The sequence below is a fragment of the Phlebotomus papatasi genome, chromosome 1, assembly GCF_024763615.1.
Source record: "Phlebotomus papatasi isolate M1 chromosome 1, Ppap_2.1, whole genome shotgun sequence".
Taxonomy (NCBI): Eukaryota; Metazoa; Arthropoda; class Insecta; order Diptera; family Psychodidae; genus Phlebotomus; species Phlebotomus papatasi.
Window position 1 is genome coordinate 42,670,535 of NC_077222.1, and position 27,371 is coordinate 42,697,905.

At 30.3% G+C, this 27,371-nt stretch overlaps 1 protein-coding gene and 1 long non-coding RNA gene across 4 annotated transcripts in view; both read left to right on the plus strand.

Moving 5' to 3' along the window:
- Positions 1-27,371, plus strand: part of LOC129799295 (ceramide transfer protein) — a 59,919-nt gene that overhangs the window by 8,869 nt on the left and 23,679 nt on the right. Inside the window, exons 2-4 of one of the 3 annotated variants that reach the window (XM_055843040.1) lie at positions 186-484; positions 6,713-6,949; positions 7,021-7,081. In XM_055843040.1, coding sequence (XP_055699015.1) covers positions 186-484; positions 6,713-6,949; positions 7,021-7,081 — 597 coding nt within the window. Of the gene's footprint in view, positions 1-185; positions 485-6,712; positions 6,950-7,002; positions 7,082-15,696; positions 16,027-27,371 lie in introns of those variants that run through there. The other 2 variants (XM_055843038.1, XM_055843041.1) reach the window with 2 other exon arrangements.
- LOC129799297 (uncharacterized) lies at positions 19,478-20,066 on the plus strand. The gene is made up of 2 exons (XR_008751507.1): positions 19,478-19,885; positions 19,954-20,066. It is a non-coding gene; the product is annotated as an uncharacterized LOC129799297 (long non-coding RNA).

Sequence of the window (27,371 nt, forward strand, 5' to 3'; positions counted from 1 at the left end):
TTTTTTTTTTATTATTCCATGCTCCACTCGCGTGCTTTTTCATTCGGATGTGTAATCAAATTGTCCGGGCAAATGTTTCTCTCAATTATGCACAAAATTCCATGGAGGAAATTGATAAATTTTTTTTTTTTGACCAATCTAATTGGCGAATTTTTAACGCTATTTTTGTGTCATCTTCCTCACAGTCTCATGAATTTGATGAATGTCGCTTCGATGTGTCCATCAGCAATTGCGTTTGGTACCTGCGAGCAGAAAATCCTGAGGATAAGACACATTGGATTGAGGTGCTGCAGTCCTACAAGACGGATACCAATAGTGATATTTCACTGAGGCGCCATGGAAGCTCTGTCTCCCTCCAGTCCACGACACTGTCCACGGCCAGTGGAAGTAGCCTGAAGCGTGCAAACCGGAGTCTCCGTGAGAAATTGCACGAGATCGAGACCTTCAAAGATATTCTCTATGGGCAAATTGAAACACTTCAAAGGTAAGAGGTTTGTGTCTTGGCTAGTCTCGCGGGAAATATCGAGATTCTCGAATTGCTTTTTGGATTGATAATGCAAAGAATTACTTCAAGAGTTGTTTTTTTTCTTTTTCATAAAATTAAACATTAAGACATAGATTTATCTCGAATTTACACTATTACTTTTAAATGTTGAAATATCCCAATGAATTTTTTTAAATTCCTTACAGAAATTAGAATATTCAGTAAATTAGGACTTTTAACACTGTAGACTTCTGTTTCATGTTGCTCATATTATTATTTGTTTTGGCTAAAAGCATAATTTTACCTAAATATATTCTCTAAATCAAACAAAAATCGAATAAATCTCAGTTGAGAGGAAGATGAGACTGTGAATAAGCATTGATATTTTAGAAAAAATAATTGAAGCTCACAAATTTAATTGAAATCAATTTATAATTTATATCAGTAAAGATTTTGCATAAATTTATTTCTACCAATTTAATATTATTGCTATTTTATTCTGCAGCTTTTAGAACTATTTTTTTTTTCATTAACCCTTTAAGGACGATTGGAACACCGGTGTCCCATAAAGAAAATAATTTTTCCTGACTACCTAAAATTATTTTTTTCTTATGTCTGTACATAATTGTAAAGTAGAAGGTTGAATGAATCTAGAATATTTTTTTGCAAGTTTTTGCGAATTTTTAAATTCTCAAATTCATAAATGATTTTATTTATTTTTCATACTTCCAATTTTTTTTTAAGCAAAACCCTTTTGGCAATATAAACTACAATACTCACACATAATATTTTTTATTAAAAAATTACTTTTATTATCGCGGTATAATAGCAAATTAACAAATTATTGTTTTTCTTAATACTGCACATATTCTTTTTTTAAATCAAAAATTTATTCGATTTGATGATTTATTTTTTAAATTAAAATGATAACGTGTTAATATTTTTTTAAAAGAGAGATTTTAAATACCTTTAAAGTTAGGAAAATATGCCAATTAGGGTAAGTGTGCCAAATTTCGGCATAGTTGCATGCAAGCGCCAAAGTCTCAAGTTTGAAATGTAATATTTTAAATACAAATTGATTTTTTTATTCTTTCTTCTGAAAGAGTGTTGCTTGGAACCTTGTAAAGAGTTTATCGTCTTTATTTACTTTAAAATCATTCTTAATATATTTTAAAATAAATAAAAATGTTGACATAGCTTTGGTGCCCTCTTTCGGCCACCTTTTCATTCTCATAGTTCCTTGCCCTTCGGGAATTCTTCCAATGCCTTTTTCACGTCATCTCGTTTGTCGAAGCCACATTTTTTGTTATTCTTTTGCATTGTATAATCTCTTAGAGTATGTAAAAACTAAAAATTCATAGAAATTCGAGGAACAAAAAAGGTGGCCGGAATTGCAAGCTGGCCGGAATTTGGCACACACCCTAGTTGGAAATCATTTTGCGTCGATTGTACCATTAAATGAAAATGATATAGACTCTAAATTTCATATGTTCTTAGTCTTTTAGTATTTAAATGAGTCTCCGAAGTTTTTTCAATATTTCTCGATTTTAGAATTCATGAAATGTTAAAATATCTTGAAAATTCCCAAGAATTTCTTTGATTATTAATTTTCTGAAATAAGCGAACAAGAATTCTTGGCAATGCAATTTTAATTTAGGTGTATTATATTTTTTTTGTAAATGGATTCATAATATTTATTTATTTTTAAACAATACAAAAATTAAATTTTTCAGAAAAGGTTGAAGAATACATATTATTCAAAATATATTATAAATATTATTTTTTAAAATTTTTGCGAATTTTATTTTTTTTTGCTTTATTTTTTAATGTCAAATGTCGTTATTGTAAGAATCATGAAATTGTAATATTGATCTTCAATAATTCAAAAGGGCGAATTTTCCGGTCATAGATATGTTTGGAGTAAATGTTCGTCTGGACTAACTCTAAAACATATTCGTAAATTATTAAAAAAGTTTGGGGTAATTGTGAGAATAACCGAAAAACATGGTTTTGTAGGGGATAGAGGAAGGATGGGGAGGTGGGGAAAACGTCTAGAAATATTTTTTTTATTGGGGGTCATCGAAGACTGGAAGTCGATATCTCTTACCGTTTAAGCTCCAGAACCGTGACAAGTTGAAAAAAAAAGACGATCAGGGGAGACCGGGGCAGAATTAGCCACGCATGGTAGGTATTACACAGTGGAATGTTATACACTCAGTCCCGGGATTATGCACATTTTCGGGACCAAAAAAAAACGCGCGAAATGGCATTATGCATAGAGAAAATTTGCCTAACCGCAGGGCTTTCTTTTGAATAAATCGGCCGTAAGACGAAATTCGCGCGGAGTAAAAGTAGTCAAAATAAAAAGATTCAACTGTTTAATAGAAATGCATTAAGAAATAGTACTTTTTGGCCAGAGTTTTTCAATAAATGGTAAGAATATTTAAAAATTTTACTTTAATAAAAGAAATCAATGTTTTATTCTGTGAAGGAAGCACAGTTTTTCAATTTTCCCGCATCATAAAATAGTATACATTCAGGCGTGTTTCAAAAATGATTTCATAAATTGACTCCCAATGGTAGGCAACCTTGCATAATTGTGTGTGCATAATTCCGTCAGATGCATAATCCCGAAGTGCATAATGCCGGGACTGAGTGTACCTTGTTTTATAAGGAATATAAAGGAAACCACTACTTATTCGAAATAAACACATCCTTTCCTATTTCTTAAAATATCTATCACCCTGGTACAAATATTTTTTTTACATATTATGTAATAATAATAATATAATAGTAATGGTGGCACAACGTTCCATAGGGAAACTAGGCCTTCCCACAAGGGGAGTTCGGGACATCCATTATTATTTTTTCTTATACAGGGATGGGGTTGTCAGACCCATGCCCCGTGGAATCAAGTGCAGTGAAACTCACTGTATGCAATTCGAACACCTTTAACGCCAGAAAAATTCCAGGTGACCTAAAGGGGATTCGAACCCGGGACACTTGCATCATAGAGCGAGTACTCTACCACTTGACCCATTGAATGCAATGAAAAATTATATATTCGCTGGCTAATTGTGCCCCGGTCTCCCCTATATAACTGCTCTCTCTTTGAGTTAGAGCAGTAAAAAATATTCTATGCTGTAGTGAAAGTATTTTATGTGAGGCACTTCTTAAATTCAAAAATTTTCCAGTGCCATAACTTCGAATGTTAGAATATGATAATTTTTAAAACTTTAATACAGTTCAAGTTCCAGAGTAAAAGTTTGATATTTGAGAAATTTTGAATTATATTCGATTTAAAATTGCACTCGGGATTATATTTCTTCATTTTAATATCATTATTGTTATTTATTACTATAATTTTATTTGTTTTGAAGTGATTTTTTTTAAATTATAAAATCTTGTAGTCGAATTTCCCAAACAATTACCGGTTGAGTCTTGTCAGAAATTCCAAGACCTTTTCAGCGAGCACAAATCGTTATTAGAAAAACGAAGAACCGTTATTAGAAATGGTTCAACAGTACAGTAGACTCTCAAATTCGGGCATTTGGGACCGAAATGTTATCCGAATTAGAGAGGAATTCGGGCGTCAAATTGTTTAAATAGCTTGAAGAACATCATGTATTAAAATTATAATTGAAGTTTATTCTACAAACTCGAATTTATTTATTAAAATTAATTCGGAAGATATTATCAATATTATTGTATCGTAAAGCGCAAATTTTTCAGTACATTATTTTACAGGATATTTGTCTATTTGATAAAAGAAAAGAAAAAAAGATTCATTTTGTTCACAAGTTTTATTTTTAACAGTTTATTCATTTTTTTTTTAATTTTGCAAATGCTCCCTGCCACATTTTAAGAAGGTTTGTGTGATTTGTTTTTACCCTTCATGTGTTGGTGTCTGTGCTAGGTGTTAAATGTAATCCTACGTTTTTTCTCTAAGTTTTTTGTAGTTAATAAATAATTTACTATGCAATGGTCATTTTATGCTAGATTTATCATGCAATTTTTCCCAATTTAGAATTAATGAGCAATATTTTTTCCATAATGATTTATTACATTGTTAAGACAACATTTATTTTCCTCTATTTTTCCTTCTACATCCACGAGTTCCTCAATAACCAACCAAGGAGGTTCCTTTCCTATCCTTTCCTTTCCTTCTCCTTTATCCCGTTCTTCCTTCCTTCGAGTCCAACGAGTGGGGGCGACGGGCGATGCCCATCCAGCCCCTGCGCTTCCGGATGGAGCGCTCCCACGGTGGTCGAGCTCTGGGATTTGGGAGAAGGTTCTGCGAAGATCTCTGGTGGCCTTAGAGGTGGTGGCAGAGGCGGTATTGCCGGGTGGCTGGTGGCACTGGGCTGGTGACTCTGGTGGTGATGGATGAGTTGATGGGAAGCTGGTGGAGGTTGACGAGAGTGATGTGCACTCTCCGACGGCCGGTGAAGAAAGAGGCAGAGGTGATTTTGTCCTCTTATCAATTGCACCACTTTTCCCTCCAATTCCTCGTCGCCTCCAGCGACCTCATCGCCTCAACAGAGCACCACTTCCAATACACTCAGAAAAATGGTTGCACACGCAACAACATTCTATGTAAAATTCCACGCTTACCTGGTCAGACGGGGTGCTAAAGAAATTACGGCAAATGGTGATTAATGATTAAAGAAAATTTTGTATGGAAATTTGTCGTAAATTCACCAAAAATGGAAGTTACAACAAATAGGGTAAGGGCTCATAATTTTGCCCAGTCTGCTTATAAGCATCGATGTTCCAAGTTTGAAGTGCGATATTTTCGATACTAATTGACTTTTTGTGTTACTCTCTTTTCAGAAGGGTTGTTTAGAAACTTGGCAAGCTATTTATCGTCTTATTTTTACTAAAATTAGTTTTAATACTTTTAAAAATGAATTGATATGTAGAGGTGAATTTGACTCTTATTTTGGACAACTTGGTTATTAATTTGGACAACTTGGCTGTAAATTTGGACAGCAAATCCGCCTCAACAGAATGCCATTGTTCTTCATTTCATGAACCAATCTTACTAAGTCCTCTTCCTGTTCATGTAAGGGAAACGTAGAATGTCACAAGAAGCCCGGAAACTTTTCATATCATTCATTAAAGTGACTTGACTTCGGTACTCCAAGTACGTGCGGATTCGCTCAATTCCTGGCCTTTCCGGGAGCCTTTCAAGGCAGTTCTCGCTACATCTCTTTCGTAGAGATGATACTCCTTTGTTTCTCCAGGCATTTGTCCAAACTAGTCATCACAAAAGCTAAAACTTCACGGAATTTAGAGAGAAAAACACCTGTCCAAAATAAGGAGTATCACCTCAATGGTAAATGTCTTAAAAAATTTCCCATTTTTCACACGAAAAATCTAATTCACAAGGCAAATCTCACTTCAAGTCAAATGTACAAATCACCATTAACGAGAATCAACACAATATTTAATGAATATTCAATAATATCACTCAAAAAAAGCGAAGAAACATTGTTAGTACTTCACCAAAGCTAAATAAGACTGAAGTAAACACGAAGTTCTGTTCTCGTAAGCAATTGCTCACACTGAATTTTCAACAAAGCAATTTCAACTCAAATCATATTCAAAATTTAACGTATTTAGCGTTAAAATCTTCCAAAAAGAACAAATATTTAGATAGAATTCATTAATTACCAAAAATTGGAATAAAAATCCATCATTTTAATCAATTTATTTTTAGTGTCCAATGTTATCCTCAAAGTGTCCAAAATAAGAAACTGGACAAAATTATGAGCCTTTCCCCTACTGATAAATTTTTATTAATAAGACTTACGACAATTTTTTTATATTGTTTTTTTTTATTGAGGGTAAATTTTTTTTCTAGGGTGAGTAAAAAACAAAATTTCGTTCATTCTGAATATGTATATCTTTAAAAATTCGTAAAAATGGAATTACGACAAATGTTGATTTAACTAGCAATTTGCCTATCTTACGGGGTACAAGCAAATTGTAAGTTTGGGACTAAAAAATGAATTTAAATTGCATAAAAATTATGAGAATAAAGAAAAATCAATTGCATAGTATTTGAAGTATTCTTATTTTGTAAACATGTCATTGACATTTTATGGTAAAAAGAGCGTAAACATGTTTACAAAAAAAAAATCAAAGTATAATTGTATATTACTCACCATGGGGGATTTATGAGAATTTTAATGGTAAACGAAATTCTGTGGTGGATTCATTTAGATATTTCGATGCATGTGCCGAAATGAATGGCCAGAAGGATGGACAACCACTGGAAATGGTTGATGGATTGCGTCCGATTGATTTTAAGGGTGAAGCCATAACATTCCGAGCCACAACTGCTGGTGTTTTGTCCACACTTCAGCACTGTCTGGAAGTGATTGCACAGCGTGATGATAGCTGGCGAAAGAAACTCGATCGAGAGATTGAGAAGAGGAAAAAACTGGAAGATCTCTACAAGTGAGAATAATGTGATATTTATTTATTTTTTTAATTTGCCAAGCGTCATGAAGATATTTTTCTTTTGGTAGGCAAGTCAAAGAAAGGCTGGAAAGAGTGAGAAATTCATCCCTTCCTGGCCCTGATTTAGAGGTGAGTGACATATACAGAAAAATCACGCTTCATTTGTCTATTTCTTCCATTTTATTATGCGCCAATAGTGTGCAGAAAAATTTTCAGTTAAACTCTTTTGTCAATATTTTCCTATCTATTATCTCCTATCTCGATGATATTGAGATGGATTTTTTTTGCGTTGCCACTACTCCAAGACGTGTGACGAAAGGAAGAGTGAAAAGAGAGTTATGTAAACAATGACTCTTGCATGTCTTTAAAGCACAGGTTTGAATTCCACCTGAAAGAATCTCTTTATGCGATGACATCAATTTTATGACCATCGCAACATTTTTCTCGATGAGGTGCAAAAAAATTGCCCTCACGTAAAATATTATTCACTTCTTATTTTTTTACTGGTTCGTTGATGTTGAACGATAAAGTGCCAGAAAATTGATTTACAAGTTGTGGCTTTGAGAGATGCCAAAGACACATATTTTATGCAAATTTATTCACATGTGAAAGCAATTTATGGACACAAAAACAAAGTCAAAAAAGTGTATGTTTATGATGCTTTTTCTCTATCTCTTTTTTCGGTTTATGAAAGCGATTGATAAGGTTGTTTAAGCTTATGGAAGCTGTGATTCTGTCTTTTGAAATGCCATTTGTAAACCAAAGAAACAGGTAGTTAATTTAATAATTAAACATTAAACCAAAATTTTGAAGTTTTGAATCATTTGGGAAGTTAGCCTACTACACTGAGAAAAAATATGGAGTGCGATTAACTTTTTTTTCTCAGAATTTTAACACTTTTTAGGTGTAAAAATATATCAACATTTTTTAATGTTAATTTTACACCTCTTTAAAGATAAAATTATCATGAAAACGGTAACTTTAACCCCTAATATATCTAAAAAAAAGGGTAATATTTACATCGATTTTGGATCAATACTGCAGGGTAAAGTGCAGTGTACACTGAGAGAAATCCGAAAAAGTTAAAATAACATTCCGGAAATGTTTATTTTACCCTGCAGTATTGATCCAAAATCCATGTAAATATTACCCTTTTTAAGTGTATTGGGAGTTAAGGTTACCCTTTTTCATGTTAATTTTACCCTTAAAAAGGTGTAAAATTAACATTAAAAAATGTTGATATATTTTTACACCTAAAAAGTGTTAAAGTTATGAGAAAAAAAAGTTTATCGCACCCCCTTTTTTTCTCAATGTATTTACTAAAACCTGTGATAAGCCTATAAAATACTTAGCTTAGATGAGATTCATTAAAGAAAAGTTATGGTTTCTGAGAGTCTTTGCCAGCGGAAATCCGTGCAAATTCGATAGCGAGTTGAATTTTGTAGACTAGGCTAGAATCGCGTTAAATAATCTGATATCGATGATAAAAAATGCATAAATTGACTCGGCTCAACATTATTCATTATGCTCAAGCTCGCGACTTAAATAGCTTAAAATTTGTGTCACAAAAATACATTCTTAACATTTTGCTCTATTAAAAGGTGGCAATGCGTCCAAGACTTTGTGGAATGCTCGAACTCGTGACTTAGTTTCTGTACTTCAAAAGTACTTTCGCATCAACGCGACCACTTTTAATTTTTACTGACCACTTTTAATTTTTTACTGACCACATTTAATTTTTTACTGTTCACTTTTAATTTTTTACTGACCAATTTTTATTTTTTACTGCTCCTTTTTAATTTTTTACTGACCTCCTTTAATTTTTTGCTGACCAATTTTTATTTTTTACTGCTCCTTTTTAATTTTTTGCTGACCAATTTTTATTTTTTACTGCTCCTTTTTAATTTTTTGCTGACCAATTTTTATTTTTTACTGCTCCTTTTTAATTTTTTGCTGACCACTTTTTATTTTTTACTGCTCATTTTTAATTTTTTACTGCTTTTTTTTAATTTTTTTTGCTGCTCATTTTTAATTTTTTACTGACCATATTTTCTTTATACTGACCATTTTTAATTTTTTGCTGATTAATTTTTAATTTTTTACTGATCAACTCGAATACTGATCAATTCGAAGTTTTTACTGACCAAATTTAACTTTTTACTGACAAAATTTTACTTTTTACTGACAAATTTGAAAATTTTTGCTGATCATTTCGAATTATTTGCTGATCAAATTTGATTTTCTGCTGACCACTTTTGACTTTTTACTGACAATTTGTTTTTCAATTTGTACACTCAGAAAAATAATCGAGTAAAACTTACTCGAATCGATGTTGAATTAACTCTTTTTCCTTGTGATTTTCGATTAACTATATTTTAGAGTTAATTTTACTTCTATTTAGGTGTAATATTCGGAAGAGTTGTTTTAACTTTTTTTTCCTAAAATTTACATGACAAAAGAGTATAAATAACTCTTTTTAAGACTGAAAATAACTCGTTTTAAGAGTTAAAATAACTTGTTTCAAGAGTTAAAAAAAATGTTTTTTTAGAGTTAATATAACTCTTTCAAATCCTAAAATGAGTTTTGCAATTTTTTGTTTTTTTTTTTATTTTATCACTTTCTTTATTAATTTTTTCTTGATTTTAAGTTCCCTATGTTCCGAGAGAAATATCATGTATGATGCACGCACATGTTTTCATGAAACACTGTTGGGCATATTTTTAGTTGATGTTCCATGTGAACAACTTTGTAACACGAAAATCTTCTTGACTGAAGTATATTCTTAAAACGAAAATACTTAAGCATATATACTTCAGTCGGGATGAAATTTTACATCGAAAAAGAGTAATAATTACATCAATATCCGACGAATTAATTCAACTCGCACGAAGAGTTGCTTCAACTCTATTTACTAAAATTTGCAACGAAAAAGTGTAACAATTACATCGATATTCGTAGAGTTAATTCAACTCTGCCATAGAGTTGCTTTAACCTTTTAGGTTTTTTCTTAGTGTAGTTAATCCTTCGCAGAATTAGCAGTGTCATACTCTGCGATTCTCAGTTCTATCATGGATGGTTGCTTGAAAAAAAAAACAGCATTACAATAGCTGTGATCATGATAGAATAATATAGTTAAATGAATCAGTTTCATCTGAAAGTGATTGTGGGAAAAGGTGGTTTAAAGTCATTTTCGATAGTCAATTGCGTGATTTGTTAGACAGAACAAGAGTGTGACAAATGCCAAAATGTGTTGGTTTTTCTTCTTATGTTGTGTGATGCTTGAAAAGAGCAAAACATTTATTGTATTATGAGGAATGTGTGTAAAAAGTGTGAGTCTTTTGGAAGTCAGTGTGTCAGTCGTGTCAGTATGATAGTTTTTGGAAGTCAAAGCACGAATTTCCATGACATAACTCTGCGTTTAACCTAATTGACGTAATGCTGAAGCGCATGAGATTTATATTGCATCTAATGCGTGGGGAGAAAATTTCAGTATTTTCTGCTAAATAAAATAAAACCAGAGGATCAAAGTCACATTAAATTTGGATTCCTTTCATATCAACTTTTTTTTATATGTCTCTTGATCCCAAATCTTTCAAATAAACTTTTCTGTTATTTAGAAATTTTGTCTTAAGACTTTAAATAAATTATTTTTGCAATAGATATACTAGTTCAAAAATTTATGATGTTAATGGATTCTGTGATCATGCGATTGAATTTAGGTAAAGAGAATTCGGTGGTAAAAGGAGCGAAACATATGCTGAAATCTTTTAAGCTTTCAAATTACAAATTTCCCAATAGGAGGAGAAGCTTTATTTTAAAAGTGGGCAATAAATGCTGGTTAAAAGGTATCATTAAAATTATTTTGGAAATTTATTTCTTAATTTTTTTTTGTCAACTTCAAATAATTTGACGACTTGAAATAAACCTTGGGCTGGTATGCACGGAGTGACTTAATTTACTGATTTGCAAATATGAAAATCTGTGCACTAAAATGAGCTTATTTATATGATGGGAAATATTGAAATTTGAATGTATGATAAGTATTTAATTATTTAAAATTAATAAGTTTTTATATGTGTTGTTTTTGAAATACTGTGTATTTTTTAAGACTTTCACGTGTTAATTGATCGTTTGAAATGTTAATTTGCTAGCCCATGATCCTATAGAAGATGTTGGTACACATAATTTATTGTAAAATATAAAGATGAAAAATCACGTGCTAATTCTTCATAAGTTAATAAATGAAGCTGCGTTAGTGATGAATATTATGATTGACAATTTAAGGGAAAATATTTATATAATATTATGTGAGCTCTCTGTGAAAAATTGCCAACTACATTAAGTATACAGTTAGTAAAAAATGTCGGGTGAAATTGTCTATAAACTGTAAAATATGATTTTTTATTTAATTTTCATTAAATTCGGTTAAACTAAAATTTTACTGCTCGAACTCATGAAGATGCACTTACAAACTGATGTTTTTTATCTTGTTACCGTTCTGGAATTTAAACGGTACACTGGGAGAAATCCAAAAATTTAAAATAACATTCCGGAAATGTTAATTTTACCCTGCATTATTGATCCGAAATCGGTGTAAATATTACCCTTTTTAGGTGTATTAGGGGTTAAATTAACCCTTTTCATGTTAATTTTACCCTTAAAAAGGTGTAAAATTAACATTAAAAAATGTTGATATATTTTTACACCTAAAAAGTGTTAAAGTTACGAGGAAAAAAAGTTAGTCGCACCCTCTTTTTTTCTCAGTGTAAAAGATATCAACTTTCTGTCTTTCGTGACCCCCACCTTCTTAAAAAAATATTATCTTGAGAAATTTCTTCCCTCCCCCTCTCCATCTAAGTGCATCAACTCTCAAATAATTTTTTTTAAACTTTTCTCAATATGAACTCCAGTGATTTCTTTTATTTTCGGATATGTTTTGGAGGTACAGTAGACTCTTGCTTAATCGGCTCTTTTTCAATCGGCCGAAAAATTTTGTTGACAATTTTCACATTTAATTATGAAACTAATTTGCTCAAATTCGCTGTAGTTCTTCCTATTTTATCGTGGTTTTTTTTATAATTGAGCGCGTTTTGTGGAATTTACAAAGGCTTTGACGCCCAAATCTATCGATAAACCGGATGATATTTCGCCCCAAATGTCCATTTGAGAGAGAGTCTACTGTAATGTGAACATTTCGTCCACGGAGGTCTATGTCCGAAAAAATTTTCGATATCGAATTTTCAAAGGTTTGGGGAATCTATTTCTCAACCGATTCTCTTAAAATTGAAAAGTAAACGGAAAGCACCGTAAGTGCGGGTAACTTTGACACCCCCTGTTCGTAAGGTTTTCGTTACTTCTAGGACTTAAGGATGATCTTTTCCGATTGGATCGGTGAGAACCCTTCTTAAACATTAGAATTAAAGAAAAGCTTACGAACGGGGGGTATCAAAGTCACCCGCATTTACGGTAAACTTTCATGGACAAATAGCTGTACGAAAATATAATTCATGGTGAGCTCTATCTCGTGACGCTTTGCTATCTCTTTTTATTTAAAAGAATTTTGTCAAGAAAGAAGAGCAAAAAATTTTCAAAGTGCAAGGTTGAAAAAGCTCTCTAGAGCGTATTTTTCAATTAACCTTTACAAATTTGACTTTGCAATTCTTGACAAGTCCGGATCTGATCTAATCGTTTATGTACAAGTACTTATTCGGCTATGAACCAGTAAAACATTTTAATAAAATACCTCGATGGAAGAAAAATTTTGCAGAATATTTGTTTTCGTGAACTCTGTTTTTCGCAATGAATTCGCCATAGAAAAAAAACATATTAAATAAATGTCCCGACTTTAATTTTCTAATGCTAATCTCTTCCAATTTTATGAGAATGTTAGATTGCTAAATTATTGTAAATTGTTTTTTTTCTCTGAGATTTTTTTTTAAAAGAAAACAGGTGATTAACGATATCTATTTTGATTTAAAATATATGGAAAAAGGGATAATTTCTTTAACTAATTTATTAATTAAATACCCGTGTTATTTTAAATTCTGACATCTTTTGATCATGAGAATAAAGTGAATGATAAGCTATCAGGTACTTGACTTTATAAATTCTTTGTCATGTTTTTGCAAATAACTTGCTACTATAAATTTTATTGTCAGCCTTATATGCCCAACGTACAATAACTTTTGTTTGTAAATTTGTTTTCAAAATTCCCTATGAGAGTGAATGAGAAAACTAGATCTAGGTTTCATTCACACTCATTAAAATGTCAAAAACATGTTTACAAAACAGAAATTATTGTGCGCTAAGCATTAATGAACTACACACACAGTTTTTTTTGTTTATACAAAAATATTCTCTATTATGCGTCTTTTCGAGATATCCTATACAAAATATATTGTATTTTCAAAAAGTATCGATGAGAAATTGATTGAACACAAATCTTTTAACGGTAAACCATCATTTTCGTCAACTATTAGTAGATTGTCAAATTTATATTAATAAATCTATACACAAAAAAAAAATTTGTAAAATTGTTCGTAAATATTTGCCAATTCTTGCTAGAGACTTACGAAATTGTCGTAAACCGTATAACCTACTAAAAAGTTTATACTTTTTTCACAAACATTTTTTGTAGCGTGATCATTTGACGAACATTTTTTGTTCCATTACAAAATTTTGTTCGTAAATATTCGTAAACGCGTAAAAAATGCCAGACAAACAAAAATGTACAAAGAAATGTTTGCTAATGGCTCCGGCACACCTTTTAGATCAGGAAAATTTCATGAAGTCAAAATTCACATCCTTTCTTTCTTACACGTTTTACATATGTCTATCTTACTCTTTCGAACTCTTCTTCTTCATTTAAACATCAGACCAATTTGAATTTAGTTCAATCAAATTTGGAGTGCAAAAGAATAAGTCAGATACTTATATGAAAAACGTGTGAGAAAGAAAGGGATGTGAATTTTGATTTCATGGAATTTTCCTGATCTAAAAGGTGTACCGGAGCTATAAAGAACAAAAAATCCTCGTCAAGTGCACATGTTGCGAACAATGTTTGTGAAAAAGTACAAACTTTTACGAACTTTTTAATGGGTTACGAGAATTTACGACACAAAAATTTACGAACAATAATTTTTTGTGTTCAAATAAACATAAAATAAAATCAATATGTAAATAATAAAAAAATAATAGTGGAAAAAACATTTGATGACTTAATGTTTTGCGTTTTGGCGGATTGAAGAATGCATATTCTGGCGAAAATCGTATACTGTTTTTGTTTTCGAAAAATATTATATTCTCGAAATGATGTCAAATTGTTGGTTTCTGGGGAACAGAAGTGGCTGAGAGATAGAAGGATTATATTGTTTAATTTAAATTAGCTGAGTTTATTTTTATTATTTCGTCGAATTTGCATTTTTACTAACAATATTGAGGAATATTTCAATAATTTGTTATTCTTCGTGCTTATTTATTTATGATCGTTGAATTCAATCTATGGAATATTTTGTTTTTCATATGATAACGAAAAATACAAAAAAAACTCTCCACATATGCTTTTTAAGAATACACAGGCATTTTATCTAAACTCGCTTTCAAGAAATAATTTCATTTGACGTCATTGCAAATATCTATAAAAGATTAAGATTTATTTTCTCTATGAGATTGGTTCACTGAGAGAAATCCGAAAAAGTCAAAATAATATTCCGGAAATGTTAATTTTACCCTGCAGTATTGATTCGAAATCGGTGTAAATCTTACACTTTTTATGTGTATTATGGGTTAAAGTTACCTTTATTTCATGTTGATTCTACCCTTAAAAGGTGTAAAATTAACATTAAAAAATGTTGATATATTTTTACACCCAAAAACTGTTAAAGTTTTGACGAAAAAAAGTTAATCGCAGCCTCTTTTTTTCTCAGTGTTTTAATAAATGTAATAATATAAATATAGGTACAATATATCACTGCCTAGTTGAATTTGCATTTTATCCAAAGAAGAATTTGTTACTTATATTTGCAATTGTATTTACAACTTTATAAGATATTTTTTTTTAGTGAAAAGTAAACTTTAAATGCGACAATATGGTATATTTCAAATAACATAAATGTCAAACAAATTCTTTGCCATCTAACAACATTATTAGAAATATTTTATATAATTCTGCTTCATCAAATTCACTAAATAAATTTTCTTAGGAATTCTTAAATGTTCTAATTTTAGTATTTTATTGAAAGCTAATTAACAAATTACTCTGCATTATGACATCTTATCTAATTAGATGCATCTTATAAATGATGTCCATTGTAATTTATTTGTCAGTTAGAGGTCATATAATTTTCTAAAATAACCCTCACTTGTAATTGGAATCATTTAATAGGCCTAATCGTCTTCACAGATTTCAATATGATGAGAAGTGCTTTTTTCAAATTGCGTGGAATTTTGTTTTAGTTTGTCACACGAAATTTTTGGCGGAATTTATTGATGATCAATTGAAGGCAATTGATGCAAAAAATGTGCTGTTAATTGAATTATTTAAAATGAATGTGAAAAATAATCTTTTTAGCGCTCACTTGAACTCATCAAAAAACTATGTGGCAAGTTCAAAAGCTCAAATCACAAACCAAATAGACACTTGGTCAAAAAGCGAGGTCCCCACTGATTTTTTTTCTGTTTAACTGGCGCTCCGTCTGCGTGTGAATTTGACCACCTAATCGGTTTGGGGAGAGAGATATCAATGGATGGGTGAAAAAAAAGTGAAAACAATACGGCGAAAAAGTATCTGAGTGCCAATGAAAGCCAATATCGCCACAGACTTAATCAGTTTGGCGTTGGATTTCAATTGAAACAGTCGTGACTGATATTTCTTCAACAGGAGTACTGAAGTCTTTTTTTTTGTATTTGGTTCTTGTTTCAAGTTGATTTTACTTTTCTTTTGGATTATTCAGTGTGTATATTCTCGAAGTGCTAATTTGTTTGTTCTATTTTTGATAAAGAATAAGGATAACATGGTTAAAATGCCTTCTTTGGCATCACTGGGATTATACAAAAAGGCATTCAGAAATAAAACTGTAAGTTTGAGCTACATTTTGGGTCAAAGGTTAAAATGTAGAATATATTATATTACAAAAAAAAAAGAAAACAGTTTCCTCAATTTTTTGGGTCACAATGTGCTTTGAAATTTAAATGTTCCATCAACTTTTCAGAGTTGAGAAGTTTAAATAAACTGAAAGACGCTTTTGCTTTTTCTTAAAATAAGGTTATTGCAATGATTACAATACAATATGCTATATCGGTTGACTTAGCTCTATTTAAATATTGCTTTATAAAGTACAATTTTATAACACTTGAATTTTACGTTATTTGTGTAGATATTATCCTTCCGTATTCTTGAAGAAGTCATATATTGACATTTTTTTAAATTTAAGGTTTGATTATCCATTCCTTCTAACGGTTTTACAAGATCAAAATTTAAAATGCTTGGATAACATTCTACTCTACATTTGATTGTACCAAGTTCTGGATTCATTTGGTAGGATTTTGCATCTCGGATAATTATGACACGGTTATAACTGGGTATGAACCGGTAGTTTACACCCATTTAGTTTACCGGAAATTTATTTTTAATCTGAAATTTAATTATATTACTTTTTTAATGCAATTTTGAATAGGCTTTGTGGGATTTAATTATCAAATTAATCTAGTATATACTACTCTAATAAATATTATAAAAGGGAATGGTAAAGTGTATAAAATTTCGCGGAATGCTCGAACTAAAGTGCACAATATTTTCATTTCACGATATAATTAACTTTATCTTCATTTGAAAAATTCATACTCAAGTAATTTTCTAGATGCTCTATTTTATTTTATTTAAACCTTAATGTGCTGAACATACCTACAATTAAAGTTCAGAGACGATTAAGCTCGTGCAGAACCAAATCAGTTTTTGAAAATAGTGAATATTGAAATTTTCGTGTTGACAAATTTTGCCCCAGTCTCCCCTATAGGCGAAATGTAGCCTATAAAATTTTCACAAACACTAATGAAAAGGAATATTTTTTCTCTATTTTTTTTCAATAGGGGACACTGGGGCAAAAAGTCAGAATCTTTGTAAAATTCTAAAATAGATAGTGGTTTCGTATTCAAAGAATCCAAATCATTTAGGAAATATTTACCAGTGCATCAATTTTGGAAAATAAGAAGGTCAAAATTGATATCCGCTGTAAGGAAAACATTTGAAAAATAGGGCAAAAAATTTCAATATTTTTTATTTTCTGAGTTCCTTGTTCGAATTCTAAGAAACTTACGACTTTAAAGAAGCTCTATGGAGGCCATCTATGGAAAAAAATTTAAGCTGCTGTCTCTTTTATCTTGGAAGATATTGAATTTTCAAATTTTCAATTTGTGACTTTTTGCCCCAGTCTCCCCTATAATAAGAAATTATATAAATCAAGCTCTAAGCATATAAAAGTAATTTAAATATTTTTTTTGAAATTTGCATTAAAAAAATTAAAAATTCAAGTGCTAGCAATTGATTTTCGGAGGATTTTTTTTCAAGGAAAAAACCTTTTTGATGATTTTCTTTCTTTATTGATCACATTGATCAAAACTCAGGTAACTTCACTTACTTACTACAAAACGAAAAGTGGTGTAAAATACTTCGAAATTTAAAATGGTAATTTTTTATGTAAAAGTATCCCAAAAATTCAACTTTAATTTTCTTTCCAAAAAAACGTTCGTTTAAATACGAGTTTAACTCTTCTGTAACAGGAAATATTTTGGTTTTTGACTTTTTTAGATGAATCTATTCTGAATAATCGTAATTAGGGTGAAAGGAACGTCTATTGACACTTTAAGAACTCGTGTCAGAACCTATTGACACCCTACTCTGTACCATTCGGGATATGAAATTTGAACATCTCTGTTTATAGTAAAAGGTATATTACAGAAAAAAACGTTATATTACTTATATTTTACTAGATACATTAAATAATTTTCAACATTTTGACAAAAGCGTCAATAGGGGTTCCCTGTCGAACAGACGTTCCTCCGACCTTACTGATAAGTTATTTAAAAAAAAAAAAGATTTCCCTTAAAACTGGTTATAGCAGCTGAGTTTTTAATTTTTTTTTAAACAAAAGCTTCAAAATAAGTTTAAAAGTTAAAAACTTGCCTGAAACATTTTTTTTTATTTTATTGAAAAGAGAAAATTGAGAAAATATGGTGTTTTTAAAGTCTTCGTGATCTATGTAACTATTTAAAGACGGGATAGATAATATAAAATTTGGTCTTGGCCTTCGATATACCTTGATTCAAAGTTGTTGAAAAAATCATTTTAATTCTTCTTACATACATCAGACCGCAACGCCTCTGGTATCGGTTTTATGTACTTCAACTGGAAAGTTTTTTGTCCTCAAAGTCAGATGTTTTTTTTTTTGGTTTTTGGGTCATTGGTGCCCCACACGTTCTTAAAGGGTTAAAGGTTAAAGACCTTTAAGTTTCTCTTACTTAGTGAATCGATTAAGTAGAGTCAGAACTATATAGTCTCTTATACCAAAATACGGTAACATTGTTATCGCCTATATTACGGGTGAAGACGTAAATTTAAATCAAACTGATCAGCTTTTTTCTAATTCATTAGGACGAACCAACCTGTGCAATCAAAATTGATGCATAGTGAAATGTCGTTTTATGACTGTAAAAATTGCTTTTATCAAAAAGATTGATAAAATTTGCGTATTTTAATGGAATTAAAGTGAATTATTATGCTTCATATATGGATTTTTTGATTACTTTGTCATACCATGAGAGATTATATCGAGGGGAAAGGAAGTATTAAAAATCCGGAAATGACAATATAATTCAATTTTTTGCATCCCTCCGTCAGCTATCGTGTTGATAAAATTTAATTATAATACACTCTCTGCTGATAGACAGCATTTGTGCTGTCTATCAGACTGCTGTTTCATTTATTTATTTTTTGTGAAAGAGCATTTTAAAGTTGAGGGAGAAACATTATTTTTATTATCTACTTTATTTGATCTCTTTAGGAGATTTATATTTTGAAATGATACTTTTTCACCTAATATTTTGTAAGAATGTGTTGTGCTACTTTTACTTAAGATTAAAAAAAAAAAAAAAACAACACCCAACAAGATGAAAGGAAGTAAAGAAATACAAGAATAAAGTAATTTTGATTTTTGTTTTATTATATAATTTAGACTGGTATGTCTCAAGAGACGTCTCTTTGCAATCAAGAGAAAAGGCTACTTCTGGGCATTTGTAGTAAATTTTTTATTCACTAATTGCCAAACATAATTCATGTATAAATGACAAGTCTTTCAACATATTTTTTTTTATTCACGAGGAAAAAAATCAATCAAAAAATAATGTTGCTCTTTATTTATTTGTTGTTGCCTCTATTTTGAGAAACTTTAATTTTGTGGGTGAATAATTTCACTTTCGCGGAAGCAATCAGACAACGTATGTGTGTTGTTATCAGAGAGGAATGCCTGCTAGTTCAAATTGATGAGGCTTTATCACCACTTTCCGTTGTCCCACAATTACAGTTGACTAAGTTCAATTTATCGGAACAAAATTGCATTTTGCCATATATGATACATTTACAATAAATCAGTCAAGTGAGAGTTTGGCGAAATGAAAGAAGAGATTAAATCATCAAGACAAGTGATATACATAAATTTATAAATAAAAAAAATGTCAGATTATAATTTTTCATAAACTAAAAAATTACAAGAGACCTTCCATTTCTCATTCAGAGGTCAATGTTGCGACATGTCAATTAGTACATAATATATGGGTCACAGAAGATGGTTGTTTTTTGATAAATTATTTAGCGATGTGAAAGTTTATGTAATTTAGCAACATAATTTTCTGTTGATTGCTAAAAATTTTAAGCATATTAATGTGAGTGGTGACCAATCGAGAAAGCGCAGTGTTGCATAAAATTGTCTTTCTTTTTCTTTCATCTTTAGGTCATAATTAAGAAAGATAATTCGAATATGCCGGGTTGACCATTGATAAAGTGATGTATTGTGAAAGAAAGTTGTCTGGAACTTTAAATTGAAAAAGCGCAATACTCGTATTTTAATAAATAAATGGGCTTTAAATGCTTTGTATGAGGCTTAATTATGTAAAAAAAAATGTTTTTACTATTTTTTTTTAATGAAAAAGAGAGATACAAATCTCCAAATGAATGCAAGACTTATAGTTTCTTACATTAATTTACTTATAGTTTCTCCAAATTGTAAGGAATTTTCGCCAAAATGGAGCATTTTAATGTAAATCGCTTGAATATGAATATGAACACTTAAATCGCGTCAAAATGCTTCAATTTGATTTAAACTTCTCACAAAGTAGAGGCAATAAGAATCAATATTGTCTCAACTCGGATGTCTTTTACAAGATAAGAGAAATTCCATAATCACAATAATCATAAGAATTCAAATTATGCGATAGAATTTTCACAAGAAAAGAATTCTCCAGTGTTTCCTTCTAAAGACATATAGTTTCCTCTGGGTGCTTCCTAACCCTTTAAGGACGAGAAGGTCAAAATATGAGAGTCTGAAAAATCACTTTTTCTGACTTTTTAGACCGAAACATAGCTTGAGAAGGCCGTAGGGAAAATTCCATTTAAACGGTTAACTCTTATTTTTTGCTAAATAATAAAATGACAAGAGAAATGAAAATGAAAATTGTTCTTAACCCTTAAAATTAATAGGTTGTATAAGTGTTAGTGCATATGAATTTATAAATCAAATTCTAAATAAGCTGGCGGCAGACGTATAAATTAAACTAGAAGGATAGAGTTTTGCCCAGTGATCTAACTAACATTCTTCAATGTTGTTAAATCTTTAAACATTTATTTTTTATTATTATTTATTATTTATTATTATTTATTAAATAAACCATACAATAGACTTCTAAGTCCCTCACGTACAGTTACAAACAAGAACAAAAAGAGAAAAAAAAAAACAAAAGAGAAAGAAAAGTTACAACAAAATTAGAAGAGATAAAAAAAAAATCTTAGACTTCCCGACCCAAGTAAAAAGACCTTTATTTAAGACATTTAAAGACATTTATTTAAATTGATAATTCTTTATGACTCAGGCATATCCTTAAATTAGGAAAATTTTATGAAATTTTTTACATTCCCAATCTAAAAAGAATTTGTGTTAATGTTCAAGTGATTTTCAGGAAATTTGGATTTATTGTAATTTCATAGATCGATCATTAGGACTCCAAAAGGAATTAAAAACCAGCATTTTTCTCTTAGTTTTCTTCAAGATAATTAAAGAATATTTTATTGAAGCTTTTAGAGAAATAAAATATAGAATATTTAAATTATAGAGTAGACTCTCTCAAATTTGGGCATATGGCAGCCGAATTTGACAGAAATTCGGGCGACAAAGTTTTTGACATGCAACGATTTTTTTTCATGTGCATATAGATATTGAGTTTACACACTCATATATAACGTAAATTGCATGAAAATCCCTCAATAATGCAAAATCACATCAAAACTAAGTCAAACCATGCCAAATTTGAGCATATTTGATTCATTTGATAATCATAATCAAACTTGAAAAAATGACAACAAATTTTTTTCAAATGTAACCGCTGCCTGAATTAAAAAGTAGCCCAATCTTAAAAGAGCCGAATTAGCGAGAATCTACTGTATTTTGTAAAATTTTCATTTTAAAATTTTGAAAATTCAACTTCTAGGTTCTGATTTTCGAAGGTCTTTTCGAAAAAAACTCATTTTTCCGTGTACAAGATTTTTCGGAGCCTATTCACCTGACGTCAAAAAACTAAATATTTCCTGTTTGCTGATGGCTAAATTAGTTCTTGGACGAAGGATTTTTTGTTTCTTTGATCACAATTAACATTAGAAGACAAAACGTGGTGCAAAATATGTCGGAAATGATTTTTTGTATAAAAAATACTCCCTAGAATCCAATTTTTTTTTTCAAAAATTGTTCGTTTAAGGTCTGGTTTATCAAATCTCTGAACAAAAAATATTAAGTTTTTTGCTTTCAGATGAATTTACTCTGCGTAATCTTGGCCACCGAAAAGTAATGCCCTGGACACACTTACGAATAAAGTCCAGAGACGACTAAGTTCGTTTATAGCCAAGTCAGTTCCTGACACACTACAAAGTAGGCTTAACATTCACTGGTATCCACAGAGCACAACTTTCGTGGGTTTTTATGCAGATATTTCTACTGAAATGCACTAATACTCATTTGAAAACAAAACTACTTGTAAATTTACTTCACAATTCACGTATAACAAGAAGAATTATTCACTTGAATCGCTTAAATTGGTTTAAGTCGCGAGACAGCTTCCACCTTACAAATAATTGTAATCAACAATAAATATTGCGCGTGAGCTGAGATATAAATTTACAAATAGTTATTTTAAATAGAGTACATGTACATTGTATTAAAAATATCTGCATAAAAACCCACAAAAGCTATGTTTTGTGGATACCAATGAATGTTAAGCCTCGTTTGTAGTGTGTCACGAACTGACTTGACTATGAACGGGCTTAGTCGTCTCTGGACTTTAACCGTAAGTGTGTCCAGAGCATAAGTTTTTCTTCAAAAAGGTCTTGGAAAATTAAGTCCCAGTGGCTGAAGAGAAAATGTTCTGTGCTTTAATCTTTTTGACCCACGTAACCCCTTAAGCTTTGATTTACTATCTTTAAGTAAGCTTATAGAGTTGATTCGATTTTTCGATAACCATTAAGGAGACTATGGAAAAAGTAGGAAAATCACAATAAACTGAAATGGAAATATCAAACTTTTAATCTGTCTTTAATTATAAGCCTTATCTCGATAGATTTTTTTTTTAATTTTTAAATATTGAAAATGTTGACTTGAGTTTATGGTTTATAAAGCGTCATTTAGCCATTAAATTGGAATAGGAAATCTTAAAAATTTGACAATCCTTCTCCTTAAATCTTAAGGACTTACAAGGGGAGGAACCCAACTGTCTCCCGCGGATCGGGACGAAACTTGGCATGTAAGTAGGGTCCATATAGAAACTTAACCAGCCACTGGCTTTTTACTGTGCGGCCATTAGAAGTAGTCATTGTGACCATTCATAGTCATGAATTTCTTATATATGAAAGATTCTTTTAACATTTTTTGCTATTTTTCTTTGACCTGAAAATGCGTTTTAATGATGTTAAAGCTTGGTTTGTGAGTTACTGATAAACGTCAGAACTCTTTCATGCGATACACCTTCATGGTAATGTCATAGGTCATCCGAGTAAACATTATACTTTTTCAAGGAAAATAATATTTTTAATATCAGCGAATTTTTCTTTCAGATTATTTAAAAATAGCGAATGGGAAAAATTTCTCATTCTTCTGTTCCTTCTTTTCCTCTTTAAATTTTACTGCTGCCGGATTTCTTTTTCTTTCTGGTAAGATCCACATTGCATACTTTTTTGTCTTCAATTTTTTCTATTACAAAAATGTTTGTTTTTTATTCATATGTCTGCCATTTTTTATTCAATTTTGATGAGTAAGTAGTCGTTAGAGAGGCCCCAATGAGCTCTATAACATACCCAAAAATCATAAAAATCGGAAAATTACAACTGTCAAATTTTCAAGGTAAAAAATACTTCTTCGGCTGAATTAACGTTTGACTACATTAACAGCGAATTACATTAAAATTATGTGGTTAGTTTTGTCTATATGAGTTTTAATTTACTTTTTAAAATTCTACTTTGAAATGTTAGGAAAATATTAAAAAAAACATTAATAGTTTGTCTGAAATTTTCAAAAATACACATTTTCTATACAATATAAAAATATTGGATTTTTTTTTTATCATAAGTAATCATTATCATCAACATGTAATTTAAAATTTTTGCACAATTTCAGAAAGAACACAATTTATTAAAAAAAATATATAAGAAAATTTTGATACCTATTTAGCGTTACAAATTCCTTCATGCGAGATATCGAGTTTGGAAATTTTTGGAAAACTGCATTTCCAAACTGCACTGACCCTATGATATCATTAGGGATCTGCGAAAGATCTTCCAAGCTTGCAAAAAATTGAATATGAACTATTGTATTCTCCTACTCTATCTTTTATTTATTCGAGCAATGCAAATATATAGATATTAGACTTCCTTAAATATTAATGGAAATTACGCAAGATTATTGCAGTTATATTTTTATTCAATTAACGGGATACTACTTTATTAGAAAGAAAAGAATTTCACGATATGCTACTTTAGGTGATTTAGGACAGAAGATATGATCTTCCAGTTGCATTTGGTTTTCTGTCTATAACTGCAAAACTACTTGACCAAATATAAACATTAATATTTATATGAAAATGAAACGTCTCGATCCGCTCTATAATTTTGTAGAATATTTAAACATCATCAAACCTCCTCTAGTAGCGCTAAAATCGCTTTGAAAGTTTTGACCTTGAAATTTTGACAGTTGTAATTTTCCGATTTTTATGATTTTTGGGTATGTTATAAAGCTCATTGGGACCTTCCTAACGACTACTTACTCATCAAAATCGAATAAAAAATGGCAGACATATGAATAAAAAACAAACATTTTTGTAATAAAAAAAAATGAAGACGAAAAGAAAAAGAAAGTAAAAGAAATTCGGCAGCAGTAAAATTTAAAGAGGAAAAGAAGGAACAGAAGAATAAGAAATTTTTCCCATTCGCTATTTTTAAACAATCTGAAAGAAAAATTCGCTGATATTAAAAATATTATTTTCCTTGAAAAAGTATAATGTTTACTCAGATGACCTATGACATTACCATGAAGGTGTATCGCATGAAAGGGTTCTGACGTTCATCAGTAACTCACAAACCAAGCTTTAACATCATTAAAACGCATTTTCAGGTCAAAGAAAAATAGCAAAAAATGTTAAAAGAATCTTTCATATATAAGAAATTCATGACTATGAATGGTCACAATGACTACTTCTAATGGCCGCACAGTAAAAAGCCAGTGGCTGGTTAAGTTTCTATATGGACCCTACTTACATGCCAAGTTTCGTCCCGATCCGCGGGAGACAGTTGGGTTCCTCCCCTTGTTAGACAGATGTGAGGTTTAACCGGGAGATGTTTCAGGGCAAAGATTATTGGAAATGTGATTTAATCAATTTCGGTATGTTGCCTAATTCTCAAGTGTGTCCAGATTTAGGTTCTTATACGAGTTTCAGACCGGAAGTTTACCTCCCTATATGACAGGCGTTCAGCTGCCATAAATTTAAAATTACATGTCAAAATTTTCATTTCCTAAAAATCTTACGTGTTTATGAAATAAGAGTATAGGCAATGCTTTATAAATAACCTTAGGTCTAATAAAATTAGGTTCGAAAATAGTTAGAATTGGCTTCTGAAATTTATCTAGCATATTCTTTTTATTTTGTTTATCGATTTAAGCAATAAAAATCGTTATTTTTTACTTTGTAATTCAAGAAATCTTAATGCAAAAAAAAACGGTTTTGCAATAACTCTTGAAGAATAGACAGAAATTTAACTATTATTCAATCGTTTCCACTTATCCACCCTAATTTTATTATTGGTTCGTTAAGATGAATTATTTAATTAAAAATGTCATTTATATAGAAATTCAATTTTGTCCAAATATTTTAAGAATTATGCCTTTCCGGGAGATTCAGTTTCAGTCTTCCACATTTGCGAAAACATTCGGCTTAAGCCCAGAAACGGCTTAGTTAGTGGGAAGTTGATGGTAATTTAGGCAAATTATTATTTTGCTTAAAATGACTTTAAGTTGTCTCTTGGCTTAAGTCGTAAGTGTATCTAGGGCATTAGTCTCCGCTATCAGGAGTTTAACAATATGTTGAATTTAGCAATTTTCTTTAGCAAGCAAAACAGTGCAACTTAAACTTGGGTAATCTTATTTTTAAAGTAAATCATGATAAATTTTAACAAAATTCAAGACTTTCATAATTTTTGACAAGTTTCATCATTTTCATTTTGAAGAATATCCACTAAGATAATCGTCGAATGGCTCTTTAATTTTGTATTACGCTGTTACAATTAGGAAATTAAATGAATCATGAAGGAGTTACTCATCAAAAAACTGTTATGTCGATATATATATTCTTTGCAATTTTGTAGCGAAATTTCTTGTGTAACGATTTTAATCTATTTATAAACGAGGAGCCCGGAGCATGAACTGGGTTTACATTTTGCACAAGCCAAAGCTGCGTTCCCATTTTAACGAGGAAGAATTGGGAATAAGAACTTTCGGTGGCAGAATTGGGAAAAGAATTTTAGGGAGCTAGAAATGGGATTGACTATCGGTGTGAGTTTGCTATATGTATTGGTGTCGCTTCTCTGCCTCATCTTTCCATGATTAGATGGGAGGCTGAAACAATATCTATACGGTACTTTTCATTCTCTATCGACAAAGATTATTTTGCACCATTTCGATTGAAAATATATTTTTCTGATTATTTTTCCTAAAATGATATGAACCAAATTTTTTTTCTCAGCAAAAAAAAAGTATGTAGAGTTGCTTTCGCTTTGAAGGGCTTTTTTTTTACAGGAATGAAAAAAATGTTTTTATGTAAGAACAAAACAATTTTATGATAAAATTTAGATCCTCATAAATCTTTTAAGAATTTTTTTTGTGATATGAGGCCGTTTAGTCACAAAATTTCTCTTATTTATTGGTATATATACAGTGGCGGCAACATTAATAGCACACTTCAGAAATTTCCCCAATTTGATGTTTTTATGTTACAATATCAATCTTTATACGTGATCATGCTTTATTTTTTTTTTAAAAAATGTAATGCCTATTGTCAATAAAAATTATAATTATTTAATATTCCTATCTTTTAAAACCAAGCGTTTTTGTAATTTTATGAGTTTTAAATAGCGCGCCTTCATTTTTTCTGAAAATTTTACCTGAAACTTACTTTTGTTTTAAAATTCATTATATTCCTGTATTTTTGATCATTTTTAGGTATTAATGCCACAAATATCCGTAAAGTAAATTTATGAAAACTAAAAAAATGTGTTAATAAAGTATTTGGTACAGATATACAGTCTTTACGTAAAAAAGATTAGGATAAATAAGAAATGGGAAAAAATAAATGAGCAGTAAAAAGTTAAAAATGGTCAGCAAAAAATTAAATTTTATCAGCAAATAATTCGAAATTATCAGTAAAAATATTGAATTTTTTCAGTAAAAAGTAAAATTTGGTCAGTAAAAAGATAAGTTTGGTCAGTAAAAGCTTAGAATCGATCAGTGGAAATATTTGAGTTGATTAGTAAAAAATTAAAAGTGGTCAGCAAAAAAGCAGTAAAAAATTAAAAATTAGCAGCAAAAAATTGAAAATTATCAGTAAAAAAATAAAAAGTGATCAG